The 16,760-nt window shown below is 36.4% G+C and overlaps 1 protein-coding gene across 1 annotated transcript; it reads right to left on the minus strand.

The window, feature by feature from the left end:
* Positions 1-298: 298 nt before the first annotated feature.
* Positions 299-11,037, minus strand: LOC136041536 (uncharacterized; the record flags this gene model as incomplete). Its single annotated transcript, XM_065726233.1, is given in 4 exon segments — positions 299-454; positions 1,917-2,063; positions 7,496-7,636; positions 10,961-11,037. Coding segments are annotated over 4 exon segments (481 nt in total), but the record flags the coding sequence as incomplete, so codon positions are not given.
* Positions 11,038-16,760: the final 5,723 nt, after the last annotated feature.

Consider the following 16,760-nt stretch of genomic DNA (forward strand, 5'->3'; position numbering starts at 1 on the left):
AATACGGATTGTTCTTCCCATGGACAACTATATGTTGCATGAGTCGGTAAACCTGGTTCCACAGAAAATTCCTTTCAAATAAGCTATTATACAATAGTCAGGCAAAACACATTGAAATTTTGAAACACATGGCACATTTTCATACATAAGGTCCCTAGCACACCCCTTTCTCTCCTAATTGAAAAGAAACTTTCAAATTATAATTTGCAAAAGTTGGATAGGTGTGAGGTTCAAACCAGCCCCATTGCATTATCCCTTACTCCTGTGTGCAGGTAAATTGCAGTTTAAAATAACTTGCCTTGATCTGTCTCTGAAGAAATCTGTTCTTCCTTAGGAGTTTCTTCCTTTACATCTTCTTCTGACTTTAAAACCTTGATTTCTGGTTCACCCTCAACTTTTTCTGGTGCTTGGGCAGATGCTTTGTCACCACGACCTCTTTTTGGACCAGCCATATCTATTAAAAAAAAAAAAATACAAATAGCAATTTTTCTATTTGCATAAAGCATATCAAGAATTACAAGACTTACATCTTGCAAGAATTACAAGTTCAGTGGTTATACCTACTTCCCGCACAGAAGTCTTTATCAACAACAAAAAAGAAAAAAAGAAAGAAAATCAAAGTTAAATCACATAAAGAAACAGACAAGGAAACACACAAGAAAAAAAACCCAAAAAACAACGAAAACCACTCTTTTTCGAGCAAAATCAGAATTCCAAGCTACTGTAGGTTTAAATTTGAAACAGATGGCTAAAATAGCATTACTGTGGGGTTATGCAAACGATACTGGTAAGCCACGTTCGTCACCTTGATAGTGAAGTTTTTTTTTGCTAACATACATCAATAAGAATTTGTTCTCTTGTTAGATTTGTTAAGTCACTCGATGGCTCAAAAATCATTTGACGAGTCTCAACATCGGCTGACCGTCTCAAAGCTAAGGGGCCCACTAGTAAATTTTCTCAGCATCACGGGGGACTTAAAAAGCAGGCAAATTAGAAAATCATATTTGCTCAAAATGTCTGTAAAATTTTATAAGGAACCTTATACATGCCGACAATTAGGAAAGTTAACGAAAGGGTGGTTTAAAATAAAGAGGAATTACAATCTTTATTTAATTTTTCTGCAAAAGCACTGTCTATTCAATGTACCTAAAGCATAAGAAATACATCCTCTGTGTCGGCAAATTTTCAATCAAAGCGGGTAACACCACAGAGAACTCAAACAGCTGTCACATTGCTTCTTTATTACTTCCTTTACGAAGATCTTTAAAATTCTCCAACCAGGTATGCTCCAATATTTTTAAAGACTGCTATTTTGTAGACTTTAAAAAGAGTTCTGTTCCATTTGATCGAAAAAACAAATTGTAGTTTTCTAAGGATGCAAGTTTCATTAAATATCAACATCTCTATCTCCTGTACAAAACATGAGAAGTTCAATGATTTTTCTAAGATTTCTGGGAAAGTATGTCAGCTTTTCATTTTCTGTCATTTTTCTTTCAGATGGTAACATCCAAGCTCAACAAGTTATGGCAATACCGACAAATCAATTATAAATATTTTAGCCAAAGAACTAAATAAGTTTATGATGGACGAGAAACAGCGATTCTTTAAGGCACTCTTTTAAAAGTGATTTATTCGAAAAAATCAATACTAAGAGTAAAAAAAAATGTAAAAGTAAAACAGAGAAATACAAAATTACTTATAACCCATTTCGAGGTACTAAAATAATTCTGCAAAAAAAACAAAAAACAAAAAAAAAACAACAAAAAAACGAATTTTAGCATAAATAGTTTGGCTGTTTGTCAGTATATACTCATGACACAAACACAGATAAGCACACTCTCAGATAAACACACGAAGAAACGGAAATGTGTTTAAAAATAAAGAAAAAGAGAAAAGAAGAAAATCAAATGACATACTTCTACCTGATTTGCTGCTTTTGCCTGCTTTTGGCCGTAAAAGCAAAGAATTGAGCAAGGGCCGTCGGGAAACTGCCTTTCTCTGAATACTTTCTGAAGTCTGAGTGACTGGCTCCTGCGTTTCATCCGCCTCCCTCTTGCGTTTCACTTCAATTTAATGTATCATTAGTCAGTTGTTAGTAAGAAACTTTTAGTTATAGTTGCTTCTGACAGTCTATATATTTTGTCAAGGAAAAAAAAGACTGATATAATTTTAGAATATTTGAACAATAATTTAATACACTATAATTTACAACTATTCATACTACTATTATTTTACTACTTTATTACTAAACAATTAACCCCTATTACCAATATTTACCAGTAACTATTTACTAATGTGCCACAAAGTAGTATTTAGTACTTATTCATGACTATATAACTTACATTGATGTTTCATTAGCAATCACTTAGAAAGTTAGAAACTTTAAGCTATAGTAATTTCTCAAAAAAGCAGTTATGTGTGTCAATGGAAATCTTCCAAGGGACTTTTCAATCCTTAAACTGTTTCTACTACATATTCTAGCTTACTACTAATTTACTGTTACTGTAATTAATTTTTCAAATTGGCTCTGTTTGCAAGGCTTTAAGAGTTTAACTTGAACTAGATCTACGTTGCATGGGCAACGTGTGGTGTTGCGGCAACCTTCGTTCGGCTTCGCCGAGTAAAGTGTTGCGAGAGCAACATTTTGGTTTTGTTTCCTCCCTTCGATTAAACACTGAGGTTGTTAATCTGTAAGGATCTTAAAATAAATACTAGCAAAACCAACTTGCAAAAGTTTCAAACCCCTCATTGCAACTAGCAAAAGTTACAAACCCCTCATCGCTAAAGATGATTGTAACCTAAGAGCCGATTATTAATTACAAGTTCCCTACATGTCTTACCACTGGAACCAAATTGGTCTTGCAATCAACTACACCGGAAACAAATAATAGAAACACCAATTAACAAAGGTTGCGAACCCCTCATGGCCAAAGATGATGATAAGCTAACAGCCGACTTTTGCTTAAAACTCTCCTATATGTCTCACAATTGCTATCAGCCTAGTTTCGGTTTCAGTGTGTACCTTACTACTGCAGTTGTCAACCTCTATAAACTTTTAAACTGGTTTATCTCATGAAATAATTTTTCAACCAAAAAATGGATGACATATGCTTTAATCAGCTCATCAGGAACTATCGACAGCCATCGAAAAAAAAATCTATCTTTCTTAGTTAGAGAGAACCTTTAAAGCTTAAGAGGTACATCTGATAACATTTCTGTATCGGCCTATTTTTGGTTTCAGTGTGTACCTTACTACAGAAGTTGTCAACCCCTTTAAACTATCAAACTGGTTTATCTCATGAAGGAATTTTTCTACCAAAAAATGGATGAAATTTACTTTGATCAGCTCATCAAGAGCTATCGACTGCCGTCAGGTTAGGTTATCGACTGCCGTCAGGAATCTGGCGGAAGGGGGAGGGCATGTTGACCTCATTAAAAATTCTGAGAGATCCATTTTTTTTTTTTTTTTTACTACTTCCAAGATCAAATTACAAAACTCCAAGATCAGTACAGCCCCCCAGAGACCGAGGGCAGGCGTTGTAAATTATGCCCTGGGGGCATATAAGGGTCTTATGGAAGGGGTGCTCGCATAAACTTCAGAGGGTTCCCATTTTATAAGAAATCGACATATCTAGCTCACTTTTTAATAGTTAATGGATATCGAAAAGCAACTAGCCCCCCAAGCCCTATTTCCGCAAACCTATCCGATAAAAGTCTTGTGATAGCCATTTTGTTAAAATTAGTTCAAAGACCAGATAACAACTGAGTCCTATTGAGTCTTTTCTTAGTAGAGGGCCTCCCCCAGGCCACTCAGCGCGTCCCCAGGTGGCGGATAGGGGAACGTTCTGCAGATATGTAGAATACTTTCATAGAAGGCGCGGACAAAGGGGGGGGGGACCTAGTTCCTGGGGGGTCCATAATTGAAACTGGGACACCCTCTGGGGCCCGGGGGTCAGAAATACAGGCGGAGGAGGAGGAAGGTCCCTCTCATGTACACCATGCAGGGCCCACCAGCGTGTGGACATGTCCCGGCGGTTACACACCTTCCCCCAGCAATGTGAAAAATTGCTTGGCGTCGCACACCACCGAAAGGGAGGATCCCTTCCCTTCCTAGAGGGACAACTGTGAAGGGCAGACGACCCAGCTTCATGGAGAATGGCCTCTGCTAAGGGTAGAGAAGAGTGGCTTACCGCTACCCCGACAAATTAGCCATGAAACTCCTTCTCTTAAATATAAATTATGAAAATGGCGAATAAGAAAGTAAAAATTTGTGCTACCGCGTCCGGAGTAACCGACAGTATGAGACCAAGAATTGCAAATTGTGACAATGAAAATGATGATAATGATGAGAATAATGATAATGAAAATGATTTTGTTACCGTGTCCGGGGCAGCCGACGATCATTTATCCGATTTGACGACTCTCCAGTCGGAGAAGACTTCGTTTATCCTAATCCCAAAAACGTATCTCTCACTGGGAACGCTAAACGTACGCACATTAGCCAAACCAGGAAAAAGGGAACTAGTCCTAAACGAGATGAACCGTTACCGCTGGGACATCGTCGGTCTTTCTGAGACTCATCTTCCCTCCACAGGATTAGAAAGAATAAACGAAATCATACTCATCACGTCTGGAAGAAGAGATGGAGTTCACCGCCAAGGTGTCGGTTTCCTACTCTCCAAACGAGCCAAATAGTTTCTTCTTGCCTTCCATCCTGTCTCTGAACGTATTATCACCATTCGTCTGAAAGGAACCATTGCCAACATGACCATAATTCAAGTTTACGCCCTATAGATGGTGTTCTGCGTCATCAAGCAATTTAACCCATTACTGGGAAACTGTTTGTAACTCAAGGGACGTTTGGACGCACCGGTGGACCCTGTTGAGAATACATTTGAAAAATCTTCTTCCTCTTCCACCTGTATTTATGGTCCCGGTCAGGGGCAAGGCCCCCCTTGGTCCATGCCTTCTATGGGGATACCCTAAATATCTGTAGGGCGTCCCCCTATTGCCACCTGGGGACTGGGGACTATTAGCTATATTGCATAATTTATGACTAATTTAAACAAAATTATAACTACTCCCCCCCATATTGCAATAAACCAAGGCTACTCGTATGATGACTATTAGTCGTAATAAATTATGGCTATTATGAATTAAGCTATGGCTAATACCTTCTGACATTGATATAAGTTATGGCCATTATTAGTATGGAAACGAAATCATGGCTAGAAATATATACATGGCGAGAATTGGATGATACAACTTTTCTTTAGTTATAACGATCAGCTCAGGAAGAGCCATGCAAAAGAGTGTTATCTTTAAAAAGCAAACTTTAAAAAAAAATTCTAAGTTATGCATTTAGCATCAAACTACAAGCAATTCACCCAAATACTGTACATGCTTGTAAGTAAAAAAAACAACAAAAAAACCTACTTTGCCCAGGCAGCGTGAAGTGTTGCAGCAACCTTTATCCGGCTTCGCCGACTAAAGTGTTACGAGAGCAACACTTTGGTTTTGTTTCTTCGCTATCGATCAGTAATCACATGATCAAAGGATATTCCTCAGCGTTGAACAACAAAATAGTATCGAAAGAAGGGACTAAATTGACTTTGCAGCCAGTTGAACTTTATCCTTTTTAATCGTAGACCTCGTGACGCATGAAAACTCGGAACAATCTATATATAATCTAGTTGGTATTATAAAGCTATCCCTAACTTTTCAGGATCAAAATACCATAGATGACACTCTATTAATTATTACAAAACTATCTCATTGTTGTACATTCTCTTTTGCGCTTGTTTCTATACTATTGGTTAAATGATGAAGTTGTCAGCCTATTGAAGTTTCTACGACGGTATGTTCAAACAAGACCGCAATCAGTTACCACATGACCAAGGGCTATTCCTCAGCGTTGAAAAAACAACTACAACAATAATATCGAAAGAAGGGACTAAATTGATTTTGCAGCCAGCTGAACTTTATTCTTTTCAATCGCAGACATCGTGACGGATAAAAACTTGGAACAATATCTAATATAATCTAGTTGGTATTTTTGTACCAAAAAATATGTCATATACTGATCAGATCATGAAGTGCTATCGATCGCCATCGAAAAAAAAAAAATCTATCTGTCTTAGTTTAAAAGTTGATTTTTTTTTTTTGCCGTAGGCCAACTGTCTAACGTCACCACTTAGATAGAAACGAAGGATAAGATCCAATATCTTTAGCAATGAGAGAACTTTTAAAGGTTATTAGGCACATCTGATACCATTTCTCTACCACAATCCCAAGTCCAAAAAACTGAATGATAAACTCAGCTGAAATCAATAACAGAAATGGGTAGAAACAATAGATGGCAGCACTTTCGGACCCGTGGGAAAATGCCATGTTCTTGCTTCTGTAAATTTTTCCATTTATCACTGAAAATAGATATATTGGCTGTCACATTACCGTTGTATTATCGTTTATATTACTTTGTTTATATTACCTCCGTTTATATCGCCTTTTTATATTACCCTCCCACTCCATTTATATTACCTTTGCTGGTTGCATTGGCCCCTTGATCCTCACCAGGGAAATCGTCTGAATACGAATCACTGCTCTTATCGCTGTTACTGCTGCTGCTTAACCCACTTCTTAAAGACTCACTTATTGAGGAGAGTGCTAGAAGACCAGTGAGATTGCACTTAGCTGAGTTTCCCTTATTCTTTATGTTATGTTAGATTAAAAAGCAGGTATAGCGTAAGTAAAGCAGAACTTGGTGAAAATAAGCGATTTCCAATCTGCGCCTTCTCAGAATTAAGAGTGATAAAATACCACTCAGAATTCTTATCTGTGAAAACAATTTGACACATTTCATGGGAATTTGCAGATAGTTAGGACGCAAGACCTATTACAGCAAAGCACAACAAAGCCCTAGTATGTTGTAAGACCTATTATACTAAAACTGACGTTGAATTTTTCTGTGCCCATCACTTAAGCTTGATTTATATCGTTTCATCAGTTTTTTTCATTTCATAATGAATTAAATTAAAAAAAACTAGTTTTTTTAACTGAAAGTAAGGAGCAACATTAAACTAAAAAAAGATCAGAAATTACTCCGTATATGAAATGGGCTATCCCCTCCTCAACGCCTCGCTCTTTACGCTAAAGTTTTTAATTGTTTTAAAAAGTAGTTTTCTAATTATGTTTTGGAGCACTGGACGATAAACGGCACGGATGTTCTTCAATTCTTACTCTACATATCAAAGCGAAACGGTTTCCTCTTTTATCAGCTGCTTACACTCTTTGGTACAAACTTTATTTCCAAGAAGAGGCACAAATATTCTAACTCTGTTACACAACACAGCATTTCTTTTTCTTCTCCAGTTATTTTAACACTGAGGCTGCCAAGTGACTAAGAATACAACATAGAAAACTCAAGCATTGATTCTCCTATACATTTCAAAGATGAAAATTATTTGTGCGTCTGTTATTAGCTTAAGATTGTTACCTGCAGCTTGAGTAGGAGGTGGCATATAGGACTGGTTCCGAGTGTCCACCAATGGTTTTGGGGTTAAGCCAGAATACTTTGTAGGTGCCACTGGCTGTACTGGAGCTTTAGCTGATGCACTTGAACCACTGCTGTTTGTTGCTATAATAGAAAGGATTTTAGTCATTTTGTGAAATCATCGAAATACAAGCACTCTGGTAGCCAGGAATGGATCGAAGAAGGGCGGCGGTACCAGGTTTTGCCTTACTTCCGAATTTTTCCTCACAACAAAATGCAAAGTTTTTTTTATTGCATTTTGTAAAGTTCTAAGCGCCCCCCTTCCTAAAAAAAAAAAAAATCCTGTCAGCCTTGCTAGCGGTACAGCATATTGATGCTCTGCTTGGCATATGGGGGACCGGGGTTTAGTTTCCGCTGCCGCAAGCTTGACCTATACGCCTATTACCTATCCTTGTTATTTCCGAGGCTTGCTATTTTTGTTTGCTATTTTGCGAGGGCTTGCAATTTCACAGCACAAAACCGCAAAGAGGCTGACAGTAACAGGTTTGGGTATGATTTTGTTTTGTTTATAGCTATATAACTCAGTTTAAAAGGCTGTCTGTCGGACTTTAATCTCTTGTTATCAGAAGGATAAACTGTATTATAGTACAAGTAATTATAATTTTAAAAAGGCGAAATAGAAATTAAAATAAAATTATATTAGTTCTGTGAAATCTTAAAGAAAGAAAGGGCTACAAGCAGGATTGGCTGCACAACTTCAAATACTCGTCTCTGACATAGGCTATATATTTTCCGTAAAAACCGCACAGGTTAGACCCTTACCAGTTTCCAGCAATTAGCTGAGATCGGCGGCATAGAGAAAAAAAAAAAAAAAAAAAAAAAAAAAAAAAAAAAAAAAAAAAATAACGGGACAAAACCAAAGTGTTGCTCTCGCAGCACAATTAAACAAACAAACATACAATAGGTACTTACATAAATGAATCTTAAAACGAGCGAAACTTAAATTGAATATTATAATCAAAATTAAAACGAACAAAAATCAATACAGACAAGAGTTTGGGTTTTGCCTCCTTCTCTCACTGTAAAAGTCTAATTGTGCCCTCACTGTAAAGTCTAGTCAAGCGCCAATGACTGCGTCATTGGCACTTGAGCTTAAATTAAATTTGTATGAATCTACAAAAACCTATTGTTTCTAAGATATGTCCGAGATCTTTCAGCCACAGCATAAGCACACATTGTCCATTGGACACCCCCTTCCTCAAACCTAGAACATCTCTAACGTGCCTAATCTTGACATCCCCTCTAAAAACCCTTTCTTCTTAATAGGCCCCAGGCATACAACCAGAGGAATCAAACATTTATTCAACCATTATGAGGGCGCTAGAAAAAAAGAAGCATTATACAAAAAAAAAATCTATGAGCAAAATAAAACAAAATAAATAGAAAATAAGAGAAGATATGAATTACAGTATTTTGACTCTTTTGACTTAAACAGACGACATACAGAAAAAAATCGAGATACACATATTTAAATCAAGATCCATTTAATTGTATCAACACATATCAAGAAGGGGGCTGTAACTTTCCCAAATAAGGTTTCAGACCATGATGATATCAATGGTTTAATGTTTCATTTTGATGCGACACCAATTTCGAGGAGTTTCAGGCTCTTTTTTGAAATTCTTATACATCTGTTTTCTAAACAAATCTTACTATTAAGATTAATGGAAATAATAGTTACCATTCGAGAATAAGTTACAATTTTTTTTTTTTTTTTACTGAACATGATAAATGGGTATTGACACATGATATTTACATGATGATGGGTATTTACCTGATATTGCAGAAAGGCAACGTTCCAGAAGGAGACATGCAAGAAAAAAAAGAGGCATGTTTAGATTTTAAATTTTATGCTCTTTACCGCAGTACTGATGTTTCCATATGTATCGTTAGGACACATAGGCAATCGAACTAAAAAAAAAAACACTAATAAAATAGAATTTTTAATTTAAAAATTAAGAACATTAATAAGATCATCATGTTTCTTTCTGTTATTATTTACATCTTAATTCAATTGAAATTGTAATTTTAATCCCAATATTATACACAATATCCGGAACTACCACTCATGAACAACTTGATATCTAGAGTCTACATAGCGAAACCGATTTAACAATCAACTAATCACTGAAAGAACAACAAACAAATATATAATTGGGGCTATATATGTGTCCATCAGGAGGGGGGACAGTGTTTGGGCATCGACTATAACGTTAAAGCAGGGGCCGTTGCCCATAGATATGGATCTTCCACTCATGAACAACTTGATATCTAGAGTCTACATAGCAAAACCGATTTAACAATCAACTAAGTGAAATCTTAAAGACAGGAAGGGCTACAAGCAGGATTGGCTGCACAACTTCAAATACTCGTCTCTGACATAGGCTATATATTTTCCGTAAAAACCGCACAGGTTAGACCCTTACCAGTTTCCAGGAATTAGCTGAAATCGGCGGCATAGGAGAGAGAGAGAAAAAAAGAGAAAAACCTGACTTTGACTTTTCCCACAACTATTCCCTTTTTTTTTAATTCAAAACGGCCATCAAAGGGGTAAAATTAACCTGGACAATCTGTCTTGGCTTTTTTCTACAATTGGCCATGACTTCGACTTTTCCCACAACTATTCCCTTTTTTTTAAATTCAAATGAATAAAAAAAAAGGGGAATAGTTGTGGGAAAAGTCAAAGTCATGGCCAATTGTAGAAAAAAGCCAAGACAGATTGTCTTGTGACAATCTATTTTGAATTAAAAAAAAAGGGAATAGTTGTGGGAAAAGTCAAAGTCATGGCCAATTGTAGAAAAAAGCCAAGACAGATTGTCCAGGTTAATTTTACCCCTTTGATGGCCGTTGTTACTGTCTCCCATTTATGCTCCGTGCAAACGTGTCCCTTCACAATGCCAAACTAAAGTCGTACCGGTTGAAGGTTCTCGCTGGGGAACAACTGCGTCATTGGCACTTGAGCTTAAATTGAATTTGTATGAATCTACAAAAACCTATTGTTTCTAAGATCTGTCCGAGATCTTTCAGCCACAGCATAAGCACATATTGTCCATTGGACACCCCCTTCCTCAAACCTAGAACATCTCTAACGTGCCTAATCTTGACATCCCCTCTAAAAACCCTTTCTTCTTAATAGGCCCCAGGCATACAATCAGAGGAATCAAACATTTATTCAACCATTATGAGGACATTCTTCTTCTTAATTAAGCAGAATAGCTAGCCTAGATTTTATTTACCCCTTGCTGGTGAATCAACCCCCTATACATATCCCAGTTCTCCACCGAACCATGGCAAACTTTTTTGAGCGGTTTTAAAGTTTCCCTTCTTCAGTGATACAAAATAGTTGGTCATAATTTTAGAGAATTATAGAAAATAGAACTTCAAGAAGATGACTAGAAATGGTCTTACCAGTAATCGACTCATCTCCAGATGCCATTTCATCCATGGTGGATTCGTAATTTCGTTGCAATTCACGTTTCTAGAATAGTAAAGCAAGGAACTTATTTTGATATTTTTTACACTTCAAATAAAACTACCATGGCTATGGAATCTGTACATTATGAATATCGGTTCCAATTTTATCGAGTTTTCAACTGGTATTTTTAAAAGAAAGACTCTGACTTTCAGCGCCGGAATATTTTAGGGGCAAAAATCATATCTAACTTGTAAAAATATTTTGTAGCACAGAATATTTCAATAAATTTTTTTTTTTACAATTCTATGTAATGTTAGAGATAAGATCTGAGGGTAAAACTGTGAATACAAGTCCAAAATTTTTGAATGTCAAAGTCGAACTCCAGCTTGAGCCAACTTAGCCTTTGGGTTAGCCATTACTCTATAAGGTGCGAAATTTCAAATTTTATAAGCATTTGATTCAATTCTCTTCAACAAGGGGATTCCCAGCGGCAATAAGTGAGCAAAGGAATGGCAGGTGGTCTTAATGGAGGTTGGGTTAATAAACACTCTAAACGATCACAAATAAAGTGCCGAAACTTACAGTAGTCATTAGACGATTCTTGGCGGTTACCTCCCCCCTCCACCGCGAAAATTGAGTTTTCTAAATTTGAGAATTTTATTTGATTTGTTTTTAGTTTTTTTTTTTAGTTTCGTTGATATAAAGAGGAATTAAAAGAACACACCATAGTTATGTTAAAAACTTAAATGAACAAAATAAAATATGTTAAAAAGAAAACGATCAAAAATGGGGTTTTTAAAGACCCAATGAAAATACTGAAGAAAACACAGAAAGCTAATGTTTCTAGAATTCAACCGCTTCTCTTCTTCAGCACAAACAAAATAATATGATAAAGGAAAACACAAAAACCAAAAAACAAACGCGGAAAGTACAAGAAACCCATTGAAAAAGAGTCTAAAAGAGGTGCATATGAAATGCAATGGTTAAAATCAGAAATCAGGTGACCTAGTTCTCAAATTTATTCAATTGTTGATTCGTTTGTTTGAGTGAATTAATTTTAGGATTTTGTGCAAATCGCATATATTGGCGAATCATTCACTTTATTGTTGCTAGGTATTAGATTTCAATTCTTATAATTTTTGATCTTTTATTTAATTTTTCGGCGGTTTTCTTCATTGGTTTTGTTGTACTTTCCGCGTTTGTTTTTTGGTTTTTGCTTATCCTTGATCATATTATTTTGTTCTCGCTGGAAAAAAGAAGCGGTCGTTCTCTTGAAACGTTCGCTTTCAGTATTTTCTTCAGAATTTTCATTTGGGCTTTAAAAACCCCATTTTTGATCGTTTTCTTTGTTTACGTTAAGGCAGGTCGATCTGGTTTAAGAAATTATCAACAAAATATGGGTGAAAATTCATCAAACTCAAGCTAAAAACATATGACCACAAAAATTTTAGGAAAGCTCATCTCTTTTGAAAGCAAAGTTGGCTATGGGAACTAACAAATTCTTATTGTTTAAGTTTTTGCCGACGAAAGCGTTTTCAAATTTTACAAGCTAGTTTTTCTTATCTTCCAAGTGTAAAACTACCACAAATCACCACTAATAAATAAATGAAACCCAAAACGATCAAAAAATTACATTAGATATACTACTCAAAATCAAGACGAGCAAATATTAAAAAGAGTAGGGCTGAAAATGTCCGCCGTTCTTACTAGACAAATGACCCAGATCTACAACCAGTTAGATGTCTTTATGAATCGTGAAAATTCTGATATGCCCTCCTTGGCCCCTAATATAGAAGACCTTGAAAAGCCATCGTATGCAGTTATAGTGAAAAGCCTCCTCATAACCTAGACAAGCCCGGTCTTAGAAAGGAATTTTTTGAAAAAGGTGTGTAGGAAAACTTGTGATAAAATTGTCTAGCTAAAGCCGAATAAAGTAAACTGGCATGTCCTCACTTTTTTAGAAGTTGATGCAGTAGTTGTGGTACGGGCACTCGCGAGCAGTAGCCTAAACGTCGAGGCCAAGACTAAAAGCAGTACCTACTTAGGAATCATCAGAGGTATCCCTGTTGGGTAATGAAGAACCTCTTTTTTTGACCAGCAATAAATTATAGGTTCCAGAGATTATGAAAATCTTAAAAAATTTTTTAATAAATCTTAAATCATAGCATGTTTTCATGTCAATAAGTCTAAATAGTATTTAGAAAGCCCGTATAAATCTCTATAGAAAGCAAAAGAATTCTTTGAAAATTTTATGACGTCACAATAATAAAAATGTAAAGTAAAATTGAATAAATTACTCTTTTTCGTACATTAGATTTTTTTCTCAATAAGCCTACTTTATCCTGCCTAAGCAGCGTTTATAGCATTATTATTTGCGTCATTGCCATTCTTGTATAAGTTGAGCCATTTATCATTGGCTAAAAATTATTATGATCCGAAAATCAAATAAGTATATATAATAGCTTGTTGTATACAATAATTGATCAAGAGTGAATAAAAATAAATTAATCTATTTTTTACGGTGTTTTACGTGAGTTAAGGTAAAAAAAAAAAAAAAGTTGGGGCTTTGAAAAACAATTTTTACAGTGCCAAACTCTATAACAAAGAACATAACCCCAAACTTATTCGAAATATTGACGAACAAAGACCTTTAAATGTCCTTCCCAGCCTTTCAAGCACTCAGAGAGTACAGCTTCGTGATGTGGCGTAAAAATTATTCGATTCGAATGATGTAAGGATTTCTCAAGAAAAAAAAAATTCCGGAAAAAGCATTTTATGCCGAAAATAGGGCTAACACTCAAAAAACCAACAACTCAAAATGCCTACGACTCTAAATGACCACGGCTAAAAAGGCCCACGACTCAAAATGCCCACGATTGGATAAATTTTAGGTTTCAGTCCTTAATTGGGGATGAGACGGGGGGGTTACTCACTCCCTAAACCCATGTACACCAGGTGCCGGTGCCGAGAGGCACTGGATGGGTGCCATTTCATCCTACACAGGGTAAAATCCCAAACACAAGTCCAAAAACTGTTATTTTTAATCAAAGAATCATTCTTACTTTCATGATGCAAGTTAACTGGTGGATTTGTATATCCTGGTTTTGCTTTCTGTGTCAGCACAATGTTATGCGGCATTGCTTATTTACTTGAACGCAAACAATTCTAAACTGATCAAAAAACACAGGAAACAATTATTTTTCACCCATCCGGCACCTCCCGGCACCCACACAGCACCTTCCACTTTTGTCAGTCTTTACCTTGTCTATGATGAAATGCCAACCCCATGGCATCGGCACCGGGTGTATATTAATTCCCGGAAATCCTCCCAGCACCTCCCGGTATCTTCTAATTTTATCAGGTTTTGCCCTGTCTAGGATGAAATGACACCCTCCCGGCACCTTCCACTTTTGTCAGTTTTTACCCTGTCTAGGATGAAATGGCACCCTCTCAGCACCCTCCCAGCGCCTTCTGGCACCAGCACCCGTGTACACGGGTTTGGGGAGTGAGCAACCCCTCGTCTCATCCCCAATTAAAGACTAAAACCTAAATATTATCCAATCGTGGGCATTTTGAGCCATGGGCATTTTGATCGTGGACATTTTGAGTTGTTGGCGTTTTGAGTCGTGGGCATTCTGAGCGAGGGCCTTGTGAACGTAGGCAAAAAGATCGTGGTGATTTTGAGAACCACCTGAAAACAGCAAGACAACAATAGTATTAGCCAAGATTTAAGCCAGTGGATAAATTAAAAAAAATATCATCATCTACCATCAACATAAGCCAGTCAGGAGAAATAAGCCAATATGGCAAAACAACAGAGTCAATTCTACACTAGTTTACATTACAGTCAGCGTTATTGAATTACTGTATCGCTGAACCCATGTGGGGGAGTAACTTTGCAAAAATACACATCTAGATAATGTAAAATCGTCTACCAAATAATTATAAAGACTTAAGAGGGCTGTATGAACCCTCTTTGGGGACTTAAAAATCCACTTCATATAAATACCATCATGACCAGGGGAAGACTTGATATTAAGAGAATTAAGTGCTAAACAAAATTCCTCTTGGGAAGAAGGTTTCATCTGGGTGCCTTTATAAGAACAGGTAAGAGGGAGATTAAAAAAAGGAGGTCGGATAGGATGAAAATCTGAGCAACCATTTTTAAAAATATTAGTAAACAAATCTGCCTTCTTTTTATCTGAGACAATTGGATAACTATCCTGAATGATATCATATCTACGGTCATCATTAGGCTGCTTTCCACTATTTAGTTGGCTAATGAAATTGTGGACCTTTGAAATTGGGGTTCTAAAACTTATACTTGAGCTGAAAATCAGCCATGTACTCTGTTTAGCTCTCCTACAAAGTAGTTTCACTTTAGCATATGATTCCTTGTAAGAGATTGCTGTTGACTGAGATGGGTGCTTTTGAAACATTTTACGAGCCATTCTTTTTGCCAGAACTGCAACCCTAGACTCATCATTCCACCAATATTTGGGTCTTTTGGAGCCATTGTAAAAATGCGCCCTAGCCATTGGAATTGCCAATTTAGCTGACTCCAGAAGGATTGATTTCAAATTAAACTCAATTGCCATAATATCAGAATTGAAAGAAACAAAGGAAAAATCTACTTCATTTAATATCTCACGAAAAAGGGAACAATTGCCTTTGGAGTTAATAAATGTAGGGATGTAGGGTTTGGGAGTATAGTATAAATCTTGAAATGATGTAAGAATCGCAGAATGATCAGATTGAAGAGACGACACCTTTACCATCTGAACCAGATCATAATACGAAGAAGAACCTAGAAGCAAATCTATAGTTGAGAAAGAGTTAGAAGAAATATTATCCCTGGTATGTAAGTCAAGTAAAGTGAAAATCAAGGTGTCTGGATAATGGACAGGATGTACTCTATTACTCTTCTACTTTGCTGCTACCAGCTGATTATTCCCAGAGAGGACAGGGAGGATCTGATAATTCTGCTTCCAAGATACTTTGGATGTCCTTACTCCCACTTGGATTATAAAAAGATTTTATGGCAAGATGGTTACCATTGGCTAAGGTAATTATTATACCTACAACATATATTTCATCCCTGTGGATAGTTAAGGGTCGAGGCGAATATAGGATTGAAATTCTCGTTTTGTATGTTTATTATTGAAATTCACATTTTGTTTGTATTATTTGTATGTTTTCTCGTTCATTTATTTAAAATTGTCTTTTCTTTATTTATTAAATATTTCTTGTTACATTGATATCAGTTAACCAGTAATAAAAGAAGTGGGTAGGATTATACTCATTGCACTTCCACTTTCAGTGATTAAAAGCGGAGTGAAAAACTTCTTATATGGTTAAATACCATTTTCTGGGATGCATCAGGCTGGACAAGGGTGTTACAGACAGCATCAGGCTAATTTTGTATTTTTCGGTAAGCACTATAACTGAAAATGTTCATCACGACTGGTGAAACTGAATGGGTTGTCACAAAATTGGAAAGCTTGCTGACGTATGTGATGCTTTGCAAAAACAAAGGCTAACTTCTCGTGATGTTGAAATACTTAAAGAATACATGAAAAATATGGATCCAGTAGCAGTGGCATTTAGACATTCTTCAGGGGAAGGAAAAATGTTTCCTTGATACTAATAATCTTACAATCAAATCGCTTGAAAGGAAGATAAAAAATATCAAAGATTTGGCGAAAGTCAGCCAGTCTTTGGTACATGCTCTACTTGTGGGTCTCGAAAAAAGGTTCCTCACGATCCTGGACAAGAGAGTTCTTCATGCAAGAG

Source organism: Artemia franciscana, chromosome 2 (assembly GCF_032884065.1).
Source record: "Artemia franciscana chromosome 2, ASM3288406v1, whole genome shotgun sequence".
Classification (NCBI taxonomy): Eukaryota; Metazoa; Arthropoda; class Branchiopoda; order Anostraca; family Artemiidae; genus Artemia; species Artemia franciscana.